This window comes from Malurus melanocephalus, unplaced genomic scaffold (assembly GCF_030028575.1).
Source record: "Malurus melanocephalus ecotype Western Australia unplaced genomic scaffold, MMel_1.1 scaffold_28, whole genome shotgun sequence".
NCBI classification, from domain to species: domain Eukaryota; kingdom Metazoa; phylum Chordata; class Aves; order Passeriformes; family Maluridae; genus Malurus; species Malurus melanocephalus.
Window position 1 is genome coordinate 683,633 of NW_026623260.1, and position 22,793 is coordinate 706,425.

The 22,793-nt window shown below is 50.2% G+C and overlaps 1 protein-coding gene across 5 annotated transcripts; it reads left to right on the forward strand.

Annotated features, from left to right (window-relative positions):
• The first annotated feature begins 363 nt into the window (after positions 1 to 363).
• On the forward strand, positions 364 to 22,045 carry MOB3C (MOB kinase activator 3C). 5 transcript variants are annotated; one of them, XM_057390531.1, is made up of 6 exons: positions 364 to 551; positions 1,168 to 1,222; positions 1,684 to 1,854; positions 8,197 to 8,696; positions 18,077 to 18,279; positions 20,490 to 22,045. In XM_057390531.1, the coding sequence occupies exons 4-6, from the start codon at positions 8,279 to 8,281 to the stop codon at positions 20,517 to 20,519; spliced, it is 651 nt and encodes a 216-aa protein (XP_057246514.1). In that variant the 5' UTR covers positions 364 to 551; positions 1,168 to 1,222; positions 1,684 to 1,854; positions 8,197 to 8,278; the 3' UTR covers positions 20,520 to 22,045. The 5 variants fall into 5 exon arrangements, with proteins under 5 accessions (XP_057246514.1, XP_057246515.1, XP_057246516.1 ...); XM_057390532.1 differs by lacking the exon at positions 364 to 551 and adding an exon at positions 588 to 845; XM_057390533.1 differs by lacking the exon at positions 364 to 551 and adding an exon at positions 588 to 845 and having other exon boundaries at positions 1,173 to 1,222.
• Positions 22,046 to 22,793: the final 748 nt, after the last annotated feature.

Below are 22,793 nucleotides of genomic sequence, written 5' to 3' on the forward strand. Positions count from 1 at the left end.
CTCATCCTAAACCCTCCAGCTTTAYACCAACGTGCCCAGCAGCCACATCCTCCTGCCATCTCAGGCTGCTGGGCTTGGGGTTTCGTTTCTCACACTTGTGCCCTGTGCCCCACTCCCCAGCTCACCCCACCACCTGCATGCGCTTGGCTTGACCTGAGTTTAGCACACACGTGTAAGAAAACCTAGAAACATTTCCCTCGCTGGAACTGTCCCGCTGCCAAGCAATCTGCAGAGGTTTCAGTAAGGCCAGAGCATCTCATGTCACTTCGGGGATCCCTTGGGAGCGACACGTCGCCGTGAGAGGAAGGGAACCGCGAGTGTCAGCGCCGTGCTCTGCACCACCCGACACATCAGCCGTGGGTGCGCACCGGTGTCACAGCCCCGCCCCGCAGTCTGACCCCACAGCAGATCCCGGCTCCTGCCAAACCATCCCACGCTGCTGGCCGCTCCTGCCGGCGCCGAGCGTGCTGGCTCAGGCTTGCCTTTGCTGAGCAGGATTTAAATACCGCAACGCGCTTCAGAACTCTCCCCACCTCCGACTGAGATGGAAAGTAAGTGCTCTGTGCAGAGAAAGTTTGTCTCTTTTTTTTCTTACCCCTCTCTCCAGCTTTTCTGTTTTGGAGGGCATCCAGCTTGGCCTGGCATGGAAACCCCCGGCTGTTTTTTGTGTGTGTGCAGAGGGRAGGAAGGATGAAGGGAGACGGACTGTCAAAAGATGGGGGGAGGAGGGGAAAATACTCCGGGATTTCATCTCCTTTCTTCCARTTCCCTGCTGTCCTGTGAAAGCCGGAGCCAGCCAGCGGCACGGGACTGCACGCCAGGAAGGATCTCAGCACCCAGGAATGGTGCGTGGGTGTGGGTGTGAGTGTGAGCGCCCACCCCTGAGCCTGCGAGCCCACGGCTCAGGATGGTGGGGGCTGCASGCACTCTTCCGAGCGGGTTTTCCAGGGACAGCTGGAGCTGCCGGCAGGGTCAGGATGTGACATCACTGACCGGACAAAAACCCTCGGCCCCGGGTTTCTCTAGCAAAACCCCAGTGAGCGCCGGAGCGAGGCGGTTCTCCCTGCTGCTGCTGCGATCCCCGAGCTGCCAACAGTCCCGAAAGAGAGCCCGGCTTGAACTTTCATCTTTCTAATATATTTTTTTCTTTCGTTTTCCCTGAACAAGGGTAGAAAGCGCAGCGGAGGGATTTGAGACGGGAAGCCGCCGTGCCGGGGATGAGGTGAGTCCTGGGGTTGTAAAAAGCCAGCACCGCACCCCTGGGGATGCTCTTGGGGTGCTTTTAAGGACTAGATGGGCGAGACTTGGGTTGGGATTAGAAGGGGAAGAGCAATTCTTCACCCAGCAGGGCGATGGACGCCTGCAGAARGCTCTTCCCCTTCCTCTGGGGTGTCCCAGCTCAGTAAGAACCAGGGAACCTGTTTCGGGGATGCTGGGCAGGGATCCGTGCAAATGGCCGGCCGTGTGCAGGGAAAGGGGGTCCCTCAGGGGCAGGGGACAGGCAGGGAAGGGGGACAGGCAGGGGAAGGCAGCACACGCGTTTCCCGAGCGGGACAGCCCCGGCAGCCGCTTTGCCGGTGTGGGAGGGAGGGCGGAAAGTTGTGGGCGGAGGAACAGGGTGAGAGCAAGCGGTGGAGATGGGTTTTTAGCAGTTGGTTTATCTCCTCTCGTCTCTTCCCTGAGCTGGCAGGCCTGGAGCGCTCGGTGTTTGGAATTACGGCTCTGACAACAGAGTAACCACCCGTGGGACTGAAGCAGAGCTGTCGGACACCACCGAGGCCGTTGGATCCTTCTTTGCAGCGCTCGCAGCAAGTTACTGATCRCAGCAGCGAGATCTCAGCCCCCAGGAATGAGGTACCCCAAAAAGCCCCCAGTCCCACTGGGTATCACACCTAAAATGAACAGGACATGCTGCCTCTACCCTGGAGAGATGACGCTTTGCTTTTCTGCGTGGAGGTGGCTTCTGTAACTTGGGAAAAGCTCTTTTGGTGCCTTTGGACCAGGCTGTGGTCCCCAAAGAGTTGCTGTTCTTCTGGTGGGTGTGGCAGGGAGACAGGGCAAGGAGCAGGACAGAGCAGGGGGACAGYGCTGGGGTGAGCCAGGGTGTAAGTGGTCCGCTTCCTGGAAACCATCTGGGTCCGGTTTTGATGAGCTGGGGATTTCCAAGCACCATGTGAGTTGGGGGAAGCACCAGCACAGCTTCCTGCTGGCAGCTGTCCCCAGCTGGAGTGCGGGGTCTGAGTCCTGCTCTGCTCCAGAGAGGGGTGCTCGGGGATGCTCTCATGAGTGTCTGTGGCACCTGGGGAGTTTTTACAAGGAAGGTTTGGTAGCAGGAAGATGCTGCTGAGAGCCCAGGGCTTCTCTGAAGCTGYCCCAGCCCATGTGCTGGGCCTTGATCCCCCTCCTGGCATCTTGTCTTGGCTCATTTCCTGGAATTTTCCATCGTTTGGGTTATATTTGGGATCTGCAGCCAATAACCCCATTTCTCACGGACAGCCCAGCTGGGGTTTGGCTCCAGAGGGAAGCACAGAGGAGTGGGGCCAATAGCCTGGGACTCTGCTCCCCAGCATTTTCCTTCTGCAGCCCCCCTTCCTTAGACGAGTACAAGGCTGGAAAGGCAAGAAAAGAGGGACTACACTCCCTTCCCTGGAAGCACCCTTTGCCCAGTCCCTCCTGCAGTTATTGCAGTTCAAGGGTTGCTTGGGAGAAGCAGCCTCTATCTTTGGGGCATGAGTCCACCAAGAAGTGCTGGTGACAAAGCTGCTCTAGGACAGGCTGAAAACCAAACTGCATCTGAACACCCAAAGAGTGGGGATTGAAGAGAAGCTCAGAGACAGGGCTGCCAACTCCTCAGCCAGGCTGTGAGGTTTCCTGGAGCAGTGAAGAGCCATCTGTGCCCTGAGGCCAGCAGATTTCTGGGCAGACTGTCCATCTGGAGGCTGTCTGTCTGTCTGTCTGTCTGTCTCAGGGCTCTGGCACACGGTGGCTGAGCTGATGCTGTCCTGGGATGGGGCTGGATGGGACTTTTACACTATGGGGTAGGAGGGCAAATAGGGAATCCCCTAAAGCGGAGAAGCAGTAGCTGTCTGGGTGCCCCAAAGTAAACATCTCCCCGGGGAAGCCTGAGGGGAATGTGCAGAGCTGGCAGTAATTAAKCTGCAATTTGCTGGAGCTGGACAGGTCTGTGCTCTGCCTCCTTGCTCTCTTCCCAAAGCAGTGGGCACTGGAGTCTCCCTGCGGATTGCCTGCAGTGCTGGACCCCTCRTTGTGCTCCCCAGTGGTCACACAGCCCACGAGGGCTGGAGCATGCTGCTAATGCAGCGTTTTCCAGGCAGATGCTTCTGCAAATTTGTCACTGTCAGAAGATGGATCCAGGGAGGATGCCCTTGGCACTGGAGCCAYGGGAGGTGCTGGTGTCAGAGCTTTCCTCTCTCCTTACCCTTCACGGTCATTAGTGCTTCCAAGGGACACTTGCAAAGCACTTTTTCCCCTGAAGCTTTTGCTTTTGCAGCCCTTAATAYAAAGGAAGCCTGGGGAGGGGAATCAGTTTTGAAATTAGGGACACTGAGGCAGGGAGCCTGGGACTATCACTGTGACCATCATCCTGGAGTCTGGCAGTGCATCTGTCTGATCCATCCTGCTGGGTTTCTGACTAAAGCTTATTTGGGATCAAAACCAGAGGTTTTCTTCGGTGACCTTGCCCCCACGCCTTCAGGACTGTGGGGAGGAAGCCACCCTCCTGCAGCTCTGCCTGCTCTCCCTTTTTGTTTTGTCATTTCTAAACAGACCTTTCAGAGTTGTTTTTAATTTACAACAAAGCCTTTGTCTTGCTTTGTTCCTTGTGGTTTTCAAATGATAAAAAAGAAAGTAAGAAAGCAAGCTAGATTAGATAAAAAACAAAACCAACCCTCAAATCTGAAATTAGCGACTTAGACTGACCGTGAACTTGCATCCCTCCCATCCAGTTAATTTCCTTTTGTTTCTGGACCTGGCAGCAATCTAGGACWTCAGTTTTTCACATGCCTGCTACCTCCCCAGCACGGCTCTGCCTTGTCCTTGCACAGCTTAACCCTGTGCTCCTTGGGTTTTGCCAAATCCCACCAAGTTTTGCTTCTGCTGCTGCTTTTAAAACCAGGGCAGGACTGAAGCCAGCAGCCCTCATGGCCAGGGATGGGATTTTGTGGCCACTCAGCTGTGTTTGTAGCCAAGCTCTGCAAAGCCAAGGCTGTTTTGGGAGCGTGGATGGGGGAGAGTAGCAAGTACGCCATGGTGTGGATGTCCCAGGGGAAATGGCAGTCTCTGTCCTCCCAGAAGCTTTGCTCATCCTCTTCTGAAGATCCTTTGTGGGGACACAGGGTGACAGCAGGGAAAGTCTACAGCTCAACCTGCTTCACTCCTTGTTTGCTCCAAAGCATAGGATGAGTTTTGATTTGGGGATTTGCAGATGCTTCRGAAAGGGATTTGTGGACCCCCAGAGTGCCAGCACCGTCCTGTGATGGGAATAGTGACATGGGGAAGGGGGTTTGCAGCGTTTGCCAAGGTTCCTCGTGGAAAAGCTTTGATTTTGCATGTGGGAACTGAAGGCAGAGACCTGTGGGCTCAGGCCCTGCCAGCATCATCTGGGGCGGGATCTGCCCGGTCATGCTGTAGGAAGCTGCTGTCTGAGCTTGTTGGATGGCAGCTCGCCTTTAGGATTTCCCAAAACAAGCAGTGAGAGCAGCGATTTGGACTAAGACAGGTCTCCTGCCCCACCCCAAACCCCAGTGGACCACAGCACAATTTCCAGGAACACAGCAGCCCTGAACATCAGACTCAGCTGAACTTCGCGCCACAACTAAACCTTGGAAGATTTCCCACTTTCCATCTCTTTACATGGATCTGCCCCAAATACTTGGTCAGTGATGGAAGAGCACCGGCCAGGTCGGATGCATAAAGGTGGAAACTGGGAATATCTGGTTTTGCATTGGCTGAGGCACTTTTCCTCCAGTTAGACTCGGGATGTGTCTGGGTTCATTCACAAAGAATTTTGCTTTTCTTCCCAGAAAACAGAGGTGGCTGCTGAATGTCTGTCTGAGTGGCATCTGAGGCATTGGAGACTTTGCAAAGCCTGTTTGGTCCAAGCTGCTGCATCCCATCTCAGTGCCCCAGCAAGGGCCAGATCTGGGATCTCATGTCCTGGTGCTGGCCACCACTGCTCCCATCAGTCCCTCCCCATCAATCTCTCTTGGCAGGGAAAGCTCTGAAGCGAGGTAGGGAACAAATCTTTTCTTTGGCTTAGTGCCTCTCTCTGCTTCTTCAGGTCATAAATCCCAGGTTGTATTTTTGGCTTTGTGTTAAATGTAATTTCTGGAGAACATTTTTCTCCAGTAAAGATTAACAAGGTCTTTTAAYGACTTGGTGATTTGGTAGTGGTGATGACGAGGATCCTGAAAGGGAAATTGCTGCCTGGGGAGCAGAGAGGCTGCGGTGCTGTGCTGGATCCTGCAGCCTTGGGGACAGGTCAGCTCTGAGCACTTGGGCAGCTTTGCTCCCCCCTTCCCACTCTAACAGATGCATGGTAGGAAAACATCTGGCAGATGTTTAGCAGGTTTGCTGCTCTTTTTTTTTTATTCAGATGGTGCTGAACTGCAAAGCACATTCCCACCTGCCTGGTGAGTGAGAGCAGCTTGCAGGTTAACACAGGGAACCAGCTGTGGATGATGCAGGGATACAATTGTAGATGAGTTACAGGTTTGCCTTCAGGAGATGAGATTATTTCCCAGYGAGTAGCTCAATATTTGCAGAGGAATTGCAGTGTGAGGCACTAAAGGGGAACTGATTTCAGTGCTGTCAGCCCCTGCAAGTGACACGCTTGATGGGATGTCACCTGCCAGGGTGGCCGCTCATCACCGTGGAACAGCCCAGGAAGACTCTGCAAACAGCAATAGCTCCTGAAACAGAGCAGATGGAGCCAAGGCCAACAGAAATGGTGACACAGAAAAATGCCTGTTGGCACGACTTCCCTCGCTGAAATTCCAGGGAAACCTGGCTGCAGGGCCAGGCACTGCTTGGCTCCATCATTGCTACTTTGCACTATGGCAAAGCCTGCTGAGTGCCTCTTCCTGAGGGTATCCCAGCACTTCCTACATTACTAAATTAGGATCCCTGTTGCAGTAGTTATATATAAATATACATGTGTGTATGTATGTATGYAGACATATTTTTGAAAGTGTTATGCATTAGCAAACTCCCCAGAAGGCTTTTTTTAGAGGTGTTATCAACAGGATGTGCCTGAATATGTGGAATCCAGGAAGCCCTGGATAAGAGCTTTTCTTTAGAGCCTCACTGTGCCCAGAGACCCCTGGCCTCCYGTGGGATCCATAAGGACTGCTGCAGCACAGGCCGTTCCCAAGGGATAGATAGGAGTCATGACATCATGCCAGCTCCATCAGCTGGCATTTTGGAGAGATTGTGCTGTTCTTTTGAAGTGGGAAACAAGCTCTTTGCCATGGGTGGAACCAGTTGCTTGGAGCAGGGGGAGAAAAAGCATCCAAGAAACATCCCCCAGTCATTGCCCTGAGGCAATAAATGAGGGCAGCAGGGATGTGGCTGTTAAAATCCACCCAGCCACATGAGGTGGGGAAGTTGGTTTTGAAGTCATACTGCATAACATTGTGCGATGGCTGTGACCCCCTCTGTGGGGCAGAAAGCACCTAAAACCATGGATTTCCAGGTCTGGTTGTACTTGGATACAGCAGAGCATGGTGGGGTTTGGTGCCTCTGTGCTGTGAACTGTGTAAGGGTTGCAAAGCTCATCCTCCAGCCTATGGGAAAGGTTGTGCACTAATGGCAGGAGTGCTGGGCTTTTCCATGTGAGGATTTTCCATGTGCTGGCTATGGTGCAGAAATCCCTGCCAGGCAGATCCTGCAGGCATTTGGGATGATCACTAGGTCCTGCTGCTTCCCAGTGATGCCCCCAAGGGTGAGCTTTAAGGAAAGCTGAGGGTTTCACTTGAGAGATGTTTAGCTGGTCACAAAATAGGATCTGCCTGGGGCTCAGGGCTGAGTTTAGAAAACAGAGTTTAAATAGCAATTTTGGCTAAAGTTGTCTTTCTTATGATAAATGTGTGTCCAAAGTTTGCACCAATCCCTCCTGCTTGCAACTTTGGGTYAGTGACTCCCCTTTCCCGTAARTATTTTCCTTCCTTTTTCTTAACTGCTTCTCCATCTCCYCCTTTCAGGGGGAGGCTGTTGGAGGACTTTCTCTTCCCTAARCCTCAGCAAGACATTTAGCTCAAGGAGGCCTTGGTCTCCAATTAACACCACTGTGTTAGTGCAGGTAACAAAATACACAATTTCAGCCTGTCCAGGACAGCCTCGGGYRCATGGGATTTCCACTGGATTTCAGAGAGGAAAAGGAAAATACTTCAGCCCTCATCTGTGCTGCTAATCTTGGGCAGGAAGGRGTGATCTCAGCACTTAGCTGAGCCCTGGAGTCACCCGGAGCATCAGCTCCACCACCCCGAGGGCTGCTGTGTGCATTGTGTGCATGCCTGGAGAGCTGGCGGCATCCTGGCAATGTTGTCRTGCTGCGYTGGGCTGCGTTTCCCTTCTTCGGATGTGGGTTTTGTTCTTTTGGACAAACACACRRGGCAGAACAACACAAATAATCCCCTTTTCCCACTGATCCTGGCGCTGGGGCTGTGTGAACCAGCAGCCAGCTGTGCTCGCAGCGCGGTCCCCGGGGCCTCGCTCGCCAGCCGCTGCTGCAGGGCCAGGGGTTATTTGTACTGAGTTCCTGGGAAAGAGATGCTTCCCCCTTGACAGGAGAGGAAAAGGCCACCAGGTTGGGACTGCTTGAGCTGGTGAGCTCTGCTGRTATCATGGCTCTCACTTTATTGCAATAGCAGTTGGTCAAAGCCTGGAAGATAGAGGTTGGSTGGGGCCTGGTGAGCTCCTGGAGTGCTCAGGAGGGAGGAAGGGCTCTGTGTGGCAGCACTCACCCTCTCCAGCGCCGGGAGCTGCTGTGTGATGTGGCAGCAGCTGCTCCAGGTCACCCTGGTGGGTTTGGAAGGGCCAGAAGCTCCCTCCAAATCTCTGTCCCCATGTGCTCAGAGCAATGAGGTCAGCCAGCATTCTGGTGTGAGCCCCTGTGAGTGTGCCCACACGTGCAGCTGTCTTCATGTGTGACTGAAATGTGTCTCTTTCTTCTCCCAGAAACCTCCATCCCTGAGGACCCCAGCCTTGGGTTTCATGTTGCTCTGAGCCTCTGCCTTCAGCCTGGCTGGCCCTGCCTGCAATGGCTCTGTGTCTCAAGCAAGTCTTCAACAAAGACAAAACATTTCGTCCCCGAAAGAAGTTTGAGCCGGGCACGCAACGCTTCGAGCTGTACAAGAAAGCYCAGGCCTCCCTCAAGTCCGGGCTGGACCTGAAGGCAGTGGTGCAGCTGCCTCCTGGAGAGAGCATCAACGACTGGATCGCCGTGCACGTGGTGGACTTCTTCAACCGCATCAACCTCATCTACGGCACCATGTCGGAGTACTGCACCGAGAGGAGCTGCCCCATCATGTCCGGCGGGCTCAAGTACGAGTACAGGTGGCAGGATGACAGCAAGTACAAGAAGCCCACCAAGCTGTCGGCCCCGCAGTACATGTGCATGCTGATGGACTGGATCGAGATGCTCATTAACAACGAGGACATCTTCCCCACCAGGATAGGTGAGTGTGCTCTGGTTCCTCGCTGGGGTTGGGACTGGTGCAGATTTCCAAGCTGCTGGCGCACCTCAGGGCTGGTATTGATGAGCTTTGTGATTCCAAGTACCATGGCCTTTCCTGTTCCAGGTCTTCCTCAGTGTCTGCCCATCTTTTTGCTGCAAATTGAGTTTGGGATTTCTCATCCTGCTAGTAAGGGATGGGAAATACAACATTTCTGTGCTTGAACTTATTCTGTGTTTGTGAGAAATGAAGGCTGGTAGGTCATTAGTTTCCTTGCCTTTCCTTAAGAAGTTAAGCTTCAGGGCTGGTTAGAGGTTGTGATCACATCCTTATTCTTCTCTCAACTAGTCCACTCAGTTTCTTCCTGGTTTTCCATGCAGGGTCGTGATCCTGAGGTCCAACCTTTGTCCAGTCTTGCTGCTTCACTCCTCAGCCCCTGTCCATCTCAGTCCTGATAATACATCACATCATGTTACCTAGCTGGAGCAGATGTCTGCCCCTAGGATGTGGCCTTTCCACTGCCAAGGCCCAGGGTGTATAACACAACTTTTCAAAAAGTTTGGCTTTAGGACCTTTCAGCAGCTGCCAAAGACAAACACAGTTTGCAAACTAACCCCTCTGTCGCTGACCTGCAATGCTCAGCAGCTGCCAAGGCTGATATTAGCTGCTACTTAGCTGCTTTTTTGTCATTTGGGGAGATGAGTTCAAGGGTTGCAGCTGATGGGTCTTCCAGAGTATCAGGTCGTGCCTTGGAGTGGTTGTTTTTCAGATGGAACATGAAACTACTTGAATGTAAAAAAAAAATTTAAGGATCTTGTGGGGGAAAAACATGGATTTGCATGTCTGCTTGACCTTTTTTGTTTTGCCAAGCAGACAGAGCTGTATGAAATCAGTGCAGTTTATGATCAAGATTTCCATTAATATGCTGGGAAACATTGAAGAAAATGGTCTGTGTGGGATTACTTTGTTATTTGGCCGTGCTGTACATGTAGTTGTGTCTCTTCTTAAGGAAAGTCTCTGGCCCTTGGAGTCTGAGAGGGGTTKTGGGTCTCAGCAAGAGGGGAGGCAGTGCCTGCAGCCCGGTTGTGCCAGACTATTTTGGCTTTGGGATGGGGTGACCGCTCCAGACCCCTGATCTGGTCTGATCTGGCCACACTGCTGCTCTGACTTTGCCAGAGTTAGTGTGGGACAACTCCCTGAAGCTGAGACCTGCAGGCACTCACTGCCTATTTCCCCTCGCTGCTAGTCTGGGGCAGGCAGGGTAGCACAGTGCTGATCCTCATGCTGGAGGACAGGCAGGATGCCTTTGGGGCATGTGGGACACTCAGTCCCTGGACAGAGGAGGCTGGAAGTGTGGCTGGCTCACAGTGTCAGTGGGCCAGCAGTCCCAGCCCTGCTGGGGACAGGAAAGTCCCTGCTCATTCTGGCTGCACAGGTTTGCTGCTGTCGAGGGGTGAGATGGCATCCCCAGGGAACAGGGTAGGTCTTCCTCTTCCTCAGGTTGCTTTTCCCCAAGGAGAAGATCTGCRTGTCATTAAAAGCAGAGGTACAGATGTGGATTTATTCTGTTTTCCCTCCAGCCAGAAAGGAGAGTGTCCTGATCCAATTTCATGCCTTTCAGGTGGGATTTGGGATATGATGCTGCTTGAAAACTTCTCCAGGGAGTAAAGGTGTGCAGGGAGTCTTAACGCTGTAGAGAGCAATGTCCACAGGAGGGACATTGCAGCACCCTCTGCTCTTCCACGTCTCTCTCTGAGGTGCAAAAGCCTAATGCAGTCATAGCCCTGGTGGCTTTCAGCTCATTTCTGTCACTTCTCCCTCTGAGCTCTAGCACATCCTGATGTAGGAAGGGATGGCTGATGCCCCTGGTTTCCACTTCTCCTTTTGTTTCAGTGTGGGGACACACACTGTGGGTGAGATCCAGGATAACTGTAGGTGAGCATGGGTCGAATCCATTTTCTTCTCTTCCGAAGTTGTTCCTGGGGTCCTCTTTCCAAGCCCCTTTGTTGTGGGGACCCTCTGAATGATATCAGTCCCTGTGTCAGCATGTCTTGGTGGTTCCAGTCTCACACAAATGAAAGGGAACTCAGACTGAGGTTGCACTCTGAAACACATGAAAGGCTGTTGGGGGAGGCAGGGAGCTGGTGGCATTTTGTCATCTTCGTGTCCCCAATTATCTGCCTTTCACTGCCTGCCTTGTTCACTGGGTAATTACTTGGCACCTTTGGCATTTCAGAAGATGGAGATGTTTGGCTGCAGGAAAACACCTTGGGAAAAGACCCAGGACAAGGGGAATAAGGCACTGAGAGGACACAGAGGAGATGTGAGCTGTTTTAAGGAGGGCAAAGGAGTTTGATGAGGTGATGAGGGGAAATTACAAATGTCATGCTTTGGAGTTGTGGTGAGGCTCTTAGATCTTAGCAGCAGAGATGGGATTTAGCACGAAGGTTTGTTTCACTCCTGCTTGTGCTGGAGTGGTCCCTGGGCACAACAGCTCAGTGTCCCAGCAGGTGTTTCATGAGCTTTGTACWTCTCAGCTTTCCCTCCTGGCCTGTCTTTGCCATGTTCAGTAAAGGTGTCCCAGCACAAAGATTTCCTTGGCTAAGGATCACTTGATCACAGACAAAACAGACTTTTCTTTTTTCTAAATTTGTTTTTCTTACAAACAGCAAGTGTTCCCCAAACTCACAAACATTGCCTGAGGCTAACCTCAGCATCCTCCTCCACCCAAGCACTACCTGAAGCAGTACATGATTCAGCAGGGCCCACTTATAGGTTCCTGACAGTTCAGGGAGAGGTATCTCATGGGTCAGAGGGGGGAAATCTTTGACCCTGGGGTGAGAGGTTCAGCTGGATATGAGCAGAGATGGTTCACTGGCTTGTGGGCTCACAGAGTCCTCAGGCATCACAGGGGATGGGATAAAWGGTCACAACTCCAGTGACCGGAGCAGAGCTGGGCTGATTTGCACCACTAAAGCATCTGCTCCTCCAGATGTGGGAGGGGAGCAGAGTGACAAACACCTCTGGTTTAGCCAAGCTGCGTGATGCAGGGCTCATGCCAGCTCTGCAGTGAGACCAGAGGGACAGCTGGCATCTGACATGGCAGGAAGGGAGCCCGACAGCAGCAGACAGTTTGTGACCTGGCAGAGTTAACCAGCAGGGCCGCAGTCCTCGGATGGCACCGGTAGAAAATCTCTATGGTGGCGATTATTAACGGGTCTGGGGGGGCTGCCAAGCCCCTTGCATACCACAGCAAGGCTTGGGGGAGATACTGTGTCTTCCCCATGTCCAGGGAAATCCTCCTGCAGGGCTCCATCCCACTGTCTAATCCTTTCTCTGGAGTGGGAACCTGTTTGTCAGCCAGTTAAGATGAGACTAATACCTGCATGGGGTGACCTATGCCAGCCTGATGGCTGTAAATCTACAGAAGCAGCAGCTTTCCCAGACAACCCATATCATTTTGTGTGTGCTTGTAATTTGTTTCCACTCTTCCAACTGATGTAGCCATCCTGAAAAATACATTTAAAGGGGAGTAAGCATTTTTTCCCAGGCAGGGAGAAGAATAAACGATACTACAGGTGTACTTTTACCAGCTGGTAAAACTATTTTAGTAGATTTRTTCAGTGAGTGGCCACATGAACAAATTATCACCTGGAAAATACCATCTCCTGCCAGTAATCATTCTGCCTGGTTTGAGGGAGCTGCTGCTGGGCAGTGCTGTGCTGAGGAGGAAGGTTGGCTGGATGGGATTTCCAGGGTCCATGGCTGTGTCTGCACTTGTCAGCCCAGCACGAGGTTGCACAAGGCCAGGTGTCCTCCATCAGCACCATGGTGGCTGCTGAAATCTCCCCGTTCTTAAATCATCAGGGCAGGGTTTGGAGCAGACCCAGCGCCGSAAACACCCCGTGCTCTCTGCCAGATTTGTCTGTAGCTCAACAGAGCACCGGCCACAGGAGGTTTTGGAGCAGTTCTTGGAAAGCTTTTCAAAACTCAAGCCTGTCATTCAAGCACGGTCCCAAAGCAATTATAAAAACCAGAGAAAACTCAGTGTGAAATTACCCGATACTTTCTTGCCATAACAACAGGAGAAAAATGTTCAGAATTCAACTAATTATTGGTGTTCTCTCAGCTGGCTCTTTTTTACATAATTTGKTTTTTTTTTYCCCCCTGCTTTTTTTCTTCCAAAATTAATACCACACCAGCTTGCAGCTGCCATCATGCTGTTAGTTTTAAACAGGGCTTTAAAGMCTTATTTTTAGGAAAAATGAATCACCGAACACCACGGTGGCCAAAATGAAATTGAGAAATAACAACAATTCATCACGAAGTTCACTGAATTACTGCATTYRCAGAGGAAAAAAACACARTTGCCAAGAAGCAAAATAGCTTCCCAGTACTGATTCATCATGAAAAAAATAAATTGGCTGGTGCACACRTGTTAGGGATAGGAGATGGCAGGAAAGATCCAGCACCCACTGGCAGTCCCTTACCATAAGCACAGGCACTTTGTTACCTCTCATTTTCATTTCCTCTTACACATGGTTTCCTTATGTTTTGAAGCAATCAGCACAGAGTGGGGAAAACAGATTCTTTGGAGCTTTAAATCATGTCTTGGGATTTTCAAGCAAAACATCCAAGACAAACGAAAGGTGCCAATTCATTTCAGAGCTGTGAGTCACGCTGCTTGGAGTGAAATTGTACCTGCTGTACTTACAGCTTTTGCCCTGGCTTGGAGCAGGAGTGAATTTCTCCCTTTTCCTCTGCTTTGGATGGCTGTTCTGCTCCAGTCCTCCTGGAATTGGCTGTCTGTGCCCTGGGACAGGTGGTGCTCCCAGATGCTGGCTGGTCTGTGTGCAGCCTGTGGTCAGGGATGGAAGAGAAGAGCTGACCTTATTTGTATATGTATAAATTGTTTTCCAGGTGTTTGAGCAAGCTCACATTGCATTCTGTGACCCCCTGCTTATCAGTCATAGAACCACAGAATCATTTAGGTTGGAAAAGATCTCTGAGATCATTGAGTCCAGCCATAAACCATATCCACAAGTCCTGGATCCACAGGCCTCTTGAACATTTCCAGGGATGGTGAATTCCACCACTTCCCTGGGCAGTCTATTCCAATGAYTGACTACCCTTTCAGTAAAGAAACTTTTCCTAATATCTAAACTAAAAATCRTGCAAGAAGAGTTAGAACTGGGATTGCTGCTGCTGTCTCCAAGGTTGCTGGATGGTGRGCAACAGGGAATTAATGCTTTTAAAGCATTAATCTCAATGCTTTTAAAGCAACCCAGGTGGGTTTTGTGATGTTCTGCTGTCCCTCTGGGGCAGTTAGACCACCATTAATGGGATGAACCAGGATAGTGTTTCTTGGTCCTTGCAGGTGTGTAGGACTAAGAACAATGAAGCAAAACCAAGCATCTTCACCCTGATGGGGTGGTTTGTCAAATCTTAGGGCTCCATCCTGACTTTCCCCTGGCCTGCTCTATTTCTGCTAACAGGATGTCTCAGCCATGCAGGGTCTGTCCCACCAGCCTCATCCATCTCTTACTGTCCCGTGTTTTTGCCATGATGTGCCACCTTCAAGATGGAGGAAGTCCCCTAAGCAAGGGCCACCACTGCCCCACTCCTAAATGCCATTTATTGGTGCATTGGTTACYGGTGGGGTCTCTCTGTGCTGGCTGTAAGGCTGACCAGCCTGGCTGAGCATGGCAGGGATCTGGGAGCTCAGAGGGGAGTCCATGTGTGGGGTGTGCTCCCCATCGCTCTGCACTCGCTGTGGCAGTGACCCCTCACCGCAGCTGGAACAGCTCAGATGGGACTGACAGCGAKCCTGGCTGCTCAGTGTGAGGCCAAACACCCACAAGGGCAGGATGGGTGCGTGTGGCCAGAGATCTCCATCCCACAGCTGTCCCCTTGCTGGGACACGCTGGCTGCAGTGCGTGCCTGSCTGCAGGGAGAGGCACAGCCTGTTCTGGCTGTGTCCCCTCACGTGCTGGAGAGGATGTCACAAGCGTTGTCTGCTGGACATCCGCTGCRCCAGCAGCCCTGACCCAGGTCAGGCCGGGTTTATGCCGGATCTTTCTGCTGCTCTCAGATGCAGCCTTTACTGCAGAGCCCTTTCTTTCAGCTCTGGGTAAGGGGATGTGGAGTTTCTCCCAGCTCCTCACCAGCACGGCTGGTGCCTGCTGGGCTGCTGTGGGYTGCTTTCCAAGTCACTGGAGATCAGCAGCGAGGCACCACTGCTGGCAGGGGCAATCTGCATATCAGATATCCGCCCCGCTTCCTTGCCGAGGGGAAGTGCTTTGATCGGCTGGCACAGAGCCCTGTGCCAGATGCAGGGTCCAGTCAAGCATCCGTAGCCTGTGCCGAGGTTCCTGGCACAGCAGACACGGGGAGAGGCAGCAGARCCCTGCTGTGCCTCCCTGGGCAGGTGTGAGAGCGAGAGGGGTGTTGAAGGGAGAGCCAGACCCGAGTGATCCCTGGTCCCAAAGGGCATTAGTGGGTTGTGGTGTCCTGACCTGTGGTGGTAGGATGAGGGGTGACCTGTRGAAATACAGACAGCCACCACTACAKCCTGGCCGTGTCCGGAGGGGACGGCCACACACTGACATCTGGTGATGGACACACAGAAGGACAGCTCAGCTTCACCTCCCGCGAGCTTCCAATGCTCCTGGTTGAGTAGTTCAGAAGTGTGCTTGGAGGTCCTGGCACTTGATGGTATCTTTCCATACATCATTAGGTGTAGGAGCTCAGCAGSTCCCATAGTTGCTGATGACCATGAGATTTTAATTAGATAACCTTTAAAGATTCTTTTTAACCGAAACTATTCTTTGATTCTGTGACTTATGCTAAACCTGTTCCCTGATGCAAAAGCTGCTTTTGGAGAACCCAGGATGAAGCTGGAGGTGTCTCCCCTCAGCTGCCAGCATGTCCATGAGGACTTGCTGGTGACAAGATGTGTAAGACAATAACCTCAGGACAAAAGCCATGGAAAGCCACTTGTCGCCATCTGCCATGTCTGGAGGTGGCTCATCTGCCATGGTATCTGCACTGTAGATGCTATCAGCCCTGGGAGCCTGAGATCTGTTTGATCTGCTCTTCACTCTGATCTTATTTCCTTCTCAGCTCAGGGCTGGGTTGAGGGTWGCTGTTTTCCTTCACTATCACTCTTTGCAGTTTGGCAGTAAATTCCCAGGGATGGCCAGGTCTGATTTCTCTCTCACTGCCCGCTTTGACCRGGAGGCAGTTGGTGACTTGCGACTGGTGACAAACTGGAGGCAGCAAATGCATTCCTGTCTGCTCYCAGGCACCTTGCTGAGATCCCAGCTGCTCACTTCTGGTCCCAGGGAGATCACAGGCTGTTCAGAACAGCGTGTATTCCCCAGCCAGAAGTGTGCATTCACCAGAAATTATTTGCTGTGATGAGCTTTATTTTTAAAAAGCKTTTCTTGACCCGTTCTTCAAAGCTGGGGCCATCCTAATGGCATGTCTGAGTCCCCAGCTGRGTGATTCCAGCTTTTACTTGCTCAGCAAATCCTCACTCAGTGCACGAAGCTTAGATGAAGCCATTGATGAAGCACTGAGTCCCTCCTGACTGCAGGGGAGCCTGGAGATCTCTCTTTGATCCCTGCCTGTGTCAGACTAGCAGGCAAGGAGAGCTCTGTAGCCAAGGATGCTGGGCAGAAGCAAATCTCCGGTACCATCTCTAAGGTGTTTGCACAGACTGGTTGTACTTTGCCAGATCTTTCCTGGAAAGTCCTAATGGGATCTGTAAGAGCTGGCAGTGAAACAGGTCATGCTGAGTCCCTGCTTTGGGAGCAGTCCTGAAGCTGCAGTGTGCTCGTGGTAATGCAGAGCAGTGGCCATTAATCAGTCTCAAGACCCCTTTGTGTGATGCTGAGCCAAGATCTGTGTCCTCCTCTGAGTGGTGGCTGCGACATCCAGATGTGGCACAAGCACAGTTTCAGCCCTGCCCAACTGCTCCAACACTGTGCATGAAGGAAAGGGAGATTGTACTCAGGTTGACTTTGCTTTAGACCAAAAAKAATTTTCTTTTATGAGTTTCAAACGCAGCACCTGCCCAACCCTGGTGACTGAAAACAGTCTCCACACGTGATGTCAGAAGGACAGAACCTTTGCGTTTGCCACCCACAGAGGAGAGGGGCTCGGCACTGCTGCTGGGAAACAAAACTGCCAGGAGCCTTTGGGAAAAACACTTCTAATTGCCTAKCAAGGCTGATGAGAAAGATTCAAAGATAAAATTACCATTTTAAATTCTTTAGCTAAGATATTTGCCCATGCTTTCTCTGGTGTGAAATGTGTGAGCTGGCCATGCTTGAGCAGAGTTTGTTTGGAAAGATTTTCAAGAGGTTATGTGCTGCATTTATAAGAAGCTAAGGGAGGAGGCTGGTACAACCGTGGGAAGGGAGGTTTTTATTTTGTTCTTTGTGTATTTGCATTGAATTGCTCTRGGGAGAGGAAGAAGCTTCAGGAAAACAAATATCAGTTGTTTCATTCTCCTCTTCACAAAATCCCCCAAAAGTTTAGTGTTTCAAAGCTGAGTTTCTTTTAGAGATTTACCCCAAGGTTGCTGGCACTGATAGTATCATATCCTGAGATTTTCACTGTGATAGCAGCACATTTTAACAAGGGTGGAAATATCCCACACCGTGCCCTTGTTTGGGGCAAAGCTGAAAGCACAGAGCTATGTGTGGTGGGTCCCATCCTATGAGGATATCTCAGGATCATACAGGCGCAGTGAAATTACAACCCAAACATCATTAAGATGGGTGGTTTTCTTCCTGATTTAATGAGACATTTTATTGAAATAAGGATCAGGAAAAAAGTAGAAACCCCACCCATTTCTGTTGATGCATCAGAAGTGATGTTTGAGGGTRTGAGAAGGAAGAAAAACACTATTAACCAAGCTTTTGGGTTGAGAGGAAGGTATCTTCTCTACTTGGAGGTGTTTTGATGTTGTTCATGGACCTTGGTAAATACAATTTGACTTACACTGTGCTTGCACAGGCTTGTAGGGGAAAGGCAGGCAGAAAGGGCAGAAGGATCTTCTGCCAGATTACTCTGGATTAAGCCAGATGTGGAGACTTGTGGCCACCTCAAATGGAGGAGAAATTTTTTCTGCTGGGGCAACTCTCCAAATCTTCAGCCCATGCCTGTGTGAAATTGCTAGTTGGGCTAAGAGAAAATACATGGGAAGAGCTCGATGGCACACTGCCCCAGTGAAGCTGTCACTCTAGACATTACCCAAGAGTGTTCTTCCTTGTCATCTATGGCTGCCTGTCAAGCATGACTGAGACATTTCAATGCTGGTTTTTTTTTTTTTTTTTTAATGTTCAAATGGCTTCCAATTTGCTTCTGCTTTGCAGGTGTTCCCTTCCCCAAGCAGTTCCAGCAAGTTTGCACCAAGATCCTCACACGCCTCTTCCGTGTCTTTGTCCATGTCTACATCCACCACTTTGACAGCATCATCAACATGGGTGCTGAGGCTCACGTCAACACCTGCTACAAGCACTTTTACTATTTCATCAGGGAGTTCAGCCTCATTGACCACCGGGAGCTGGAGCCTTTGGTAAGGATGCCCCTGGGATGGGGAGGTGGAGAGTGAGAGTGGAGAGATGATGATCTAATCAGGGGAGACTTGAATGACAACAGTATTGATTAAGTATTTTGTAGAATTCAATTGTGAGATATGTTATCACAATGGCCCCCAGCTCCAGAAAATGGCAGTTCAGTATGAGCCTGTCATCTGTCAGTGTTCCTCATGATGAACCTMCTCAGCATTGCTGCACAATCCATAATAGTGTCATCCCCTTGGASTGCTGCTTGCTAATGTAAATAATTAACCCCTGGTAGCCAAAGCAGATGCTGACATAGCTGAATAGGCTTTCAATGCCAATGACTCACAGGCARCATGAGATGATTGATGGGTCTGCATGRTTCTAAAGTGAAAGATGCATGATTCTAAGGTGAACAGATGCAACCAGTGTTAAACTACAAGGAAATGAGACACATTTGCCTCTGGTCTGAGTCTCATTGCCTGACATCCAAGCCTCAAGCAGACCCAACTACAGGGTTGAGAGGAAGGACCAGGGAGGAGGAAGGGCATTCTTCCCTCAGGCAGTGAGTTGCTGTCAGTGTGTTTGAGGGTGTCCTGCAACCAGGCTGCCTCATGAGCCCAGACCGCTGTCCTAACCTTGCATTTGGTTAGTCCCCATGAATCCCATGATGGACTTCTAAGCTTTCCTCTGGCTGAATCTCCCTTTGCTGTTTCAATTTCCCTTTTGTCAAGCTTTCTTGGGATGTGATGTCTCAGCAGCAAATCTTGGGGACTGAGAATGGGATCCTTTGTATGACGGAACTAGYGAAAGGCAGTGATTCACGCTGTTAATAAATCAGGGAACATGGGGGCAKAGAGAAGCCATGCTCTTGTGTCCTTGACAAGGGCAGGTCGTGGTTCTGGGCTGCAGCACTGGCAGGGGTCCAGCTGGTTATGCACTAAGGCAGAGCTGTGGTGATTTCCTGAATGTGAGGAATGTCTTGGATATTTGGGACCAGTCTGAGGAGCTCACTGGTGGCTTATCAGCCCACTAGTCACTGCAGTTCCTCCTGTTCGTGGCTGCTTTTGTGCCTGGTGCTGTGCTAGTGGGGTGGGCTCAGTGCTGTTGCAAGAGGATGTTCACAGTCATCTCACCCTCTTCATTTCCTTCCAAGATGTTTGCGAACATTTCCTGTTTGCAATGTGATTTTGTAGCAGARCATCAACTTTTCATTTGATGGCTGTGTTCTGTGCCAGTGATTTTTCATGTTACTCCTACAGAAAAGTGCTCTCTTTGCTACTGTCTCCAATGGATTTGAAAAACAAAGTCCTCTGCACTGAAGAGTAGAGCTTGCTGCTTCTGTCTCCCCTGGCTATWTCACTAAAGGGCCTTTTATAGGGTTGCTCAAGGGTCATCCTACTTCCTTAGTTTTTCTTTTTTCAGAGTTACATTCTTCCTTCTCCACGGACCAATCCTACTTCAGATCTATTTTAGGAGTATATTTTAATGTGCAAACCTTCCTSTGGGCTGCAATCTGTGTGGGCACACACAGATTCACAAGCCATGAACCTGATGAGCCAGAATCCCACTGCAGGATTTGCAAGATATTAGTTAAGTTTTTTAAGGCAAGGACCAATACCATCTTYCACCAGCTGAAAGCTGGACACTTTCCTAATGTAGCTGGCATAATGCCATTCTGGCTAAAGAAAACAGTCTGTTATACTAAGAGCTTAGTCTCATTGGAGGTTTCCTGTGGCCTGTTATTAGCACTCATTTGCATTGCAGTGTGATTGGAGGATCCCTTGCTGAAACCACAGGTCTTCTGGGTAAGCTGTGGTCAGCACCTGGAGTGAGAGCTGGGAGCAGCTCCATGTCTCATCTCCCAAGGCAGCTGCAAAGAGAGGCCCTGACAGTGGCATCACCTTGTCTGGCTGCTCTGTGGCTGAGYGAGGARYGRGACCTTCCTCKTTCAACATCTCAGCCAAAGCTCTTTCCTTGGACTGCTCTCAAGCCTAGAGCACAGCCAAAATAACCTTGTGCCATAGAGACCGGGGAGAGTGCCAGGATGGAGCTGCTGAGTTCCCAGGAGGGCTGTCATGGGAAATAAAAAAAAGGCTCCCTGAGACTCCCACAGTCGCTTCCCTGGATTGGTTTTGGACCCCTCCCAAACTGCCTGACACATCATGATACTCAAACCTGTCTTTGGCACTTAGTGTTTCTTTTCTCTCCCCCTTCAATGCAGAAAGAAATGACAGAACGAATTTGCCACTGAAGTCTTCTGGCAAGTGAACTCAGCTGGCTCACTCAGAGTCTGGTGGGACAAGACACCCTGTGCTGGGACACCTCTTCCCAAGGAGTTGTGCTGGGCATTCCAACTCACTGAACTATGAACACTGCAGAAGATCCTCTCCAGGCCAGGGCTGACTTCTGAGTCTTCCAAGAACCTCTGGACAGATTTTTCTTCTTTTAGTAGATTCCAGTCTCTGTGTATGGCTCCTGTTTTAGAAAGCCACTGACTTACTGGAGTACAAGGCAAGTCGGGTTTACTTTTGCACACTTGGATTTCTGAGACTCARTCCTATGTCTGATATCAAATTTTCAGCGACCTTTCCTCTTGTTTTGTCCTCAGCTATATTGATCTCCAAATATTTTATTAGCAATTCCTGCCCTGTSAGCAGGTGTGACCTTGGCCAGCATGTAATGCCTGTTGCCTTTCCCACACACAATGGGTTTGTGATAACCCCTGAGATCAGCCCTGCAAAGCTGRTGGCATTTCATCCCACTGCCTTCCTGTGTCTAGTTGTTGATGTGCTGTTTTTAACCACGAGCTATGAATGTCTCCTTCTGCCCTAATTCATGCTTTACCAAAGGGATCATTTTTCCCTTTAAGGGATTTTTCAYATTTGGAAGAGGGGACTTGATGATGTTATAAGATGCATCCAAYGGTGCTTGGACAAATGGCAAGTGGCCCCAGACCTAGGAGGTGAACTAGGCCACTACTCAGTGTGATCAGCACTGTCTACCGGAGAAAGAAACTGATGGAAAGAAACTGTTGCCAGAAAATAACATTTTCAACATATCAGCATTTCCTGATACATTGTCTTGGTTCAAGATGGGCAGATGTTGGCTGTAGAAGTTGTTGGTTTTCAGTACCCAACTTTACAGCAGGTGAAGGACTCTGACATCTCCTCTACTCTGYTCTTTAGGTCCCCTTCTGACACAAAATTATTCTGTGATTCTTAAACCTTTTTGACCATCTGCAAGCATACTATTGCTACCTGGTCTGTGTCATTACTCCCCTGAAAGGTATCATGTCTCAAAATTTCCTCTCTTTCTGTTTGCAGTGCCTGATAATTAGTGTTGTGTTTCCTGTGCCATTTTAATTGTGACAAAAATATTTTTCTTTTTTTACTCTTTTGKGGGTGTGAAAAGCAATTCGTCTGAGCCACAGAATCGTTACATTTGTGTTTCCTGCTCTTTTTCTGGGGAAGTTTTCTATATCTGATATAGATAATATTTATAATCTGGAGTTTGCCCATTTTTGGGGTAGGGGGCAGATCTGGCTAGAAAATGTAAATATTTAGGCCAACATTAAAGTGCACACATGAATTTTTAGTGCTCAAAGCACTTATTTTGTTGTGATTTTTTTTTTAAATCTTGTGTACCAGATGTATATTTTTACATGAAATAAAACAGAGCAAAATGGAYACAAAACTACCTGATACATCATTCCAATATTTTCTGTGTAAAATAATTGAAGTCCAGACATACTTGTTTTGTTACTAAGTAAAGAAACATTAATAAGCCTGGTGTACTTCATTCTTCCCTGATTTATCTGTATTAATACAGGCCTAATCTGAGTGCCTYCTGGCCTGGAGAGTTTAATGCCAGAGCACAGCAGAGATATTTAAGAAGCAGAAAGTGCTGAGAAATCAAATGTCTCCTTTCAGAAGGTTGAAGAGTGCCTATGAGGCTCCCTCAACATCCCCCGATCTTCAACAAACATCCCAGAGCAATTTGAAAGCAGGCAGGAACCCTGGGATACATTAAATATGCACATATCACTTGTTAGCCCCAGCTCCTCAAATGACTCATCTGCTCAGCTGCCTGCCAGGTGCTTGGAACTCATCTGTCCCTGTGCAGAATTCTTGGTTCTTCGGATGAAGGGCAGATGTGCTACTGCCAGGATTTTGTTTTTYGTCTCTGCAGCCAGCATTTCCTTTGGGACTGAACAAAAAGCTGCAGTGCTGGTCACCAGGTCAGATAGAGGGTGGCTTGGGACAGATGGTGCTAGGCAATATCTCCAAACATTGAGGAATTTAGGAATAGCTTTGGATGGGAGAAAAAGGGCTTTGTGGAACATAATGACTGCTGTCCCAGTGCCACAGGGATGGGATGGGGAGAGGGCTTGGGCTCAGCCAGTGAAGCATACAGCCTTTGGCCAGGCCTAGGCAGGGATTAAAGCTGACCTACCCTGGCAGGAGTGCCACTGGCAGCCCAGTGGGGTTGGGACATAGGGTGGTGCTGGAGGGTTTGCTGGTCTGAG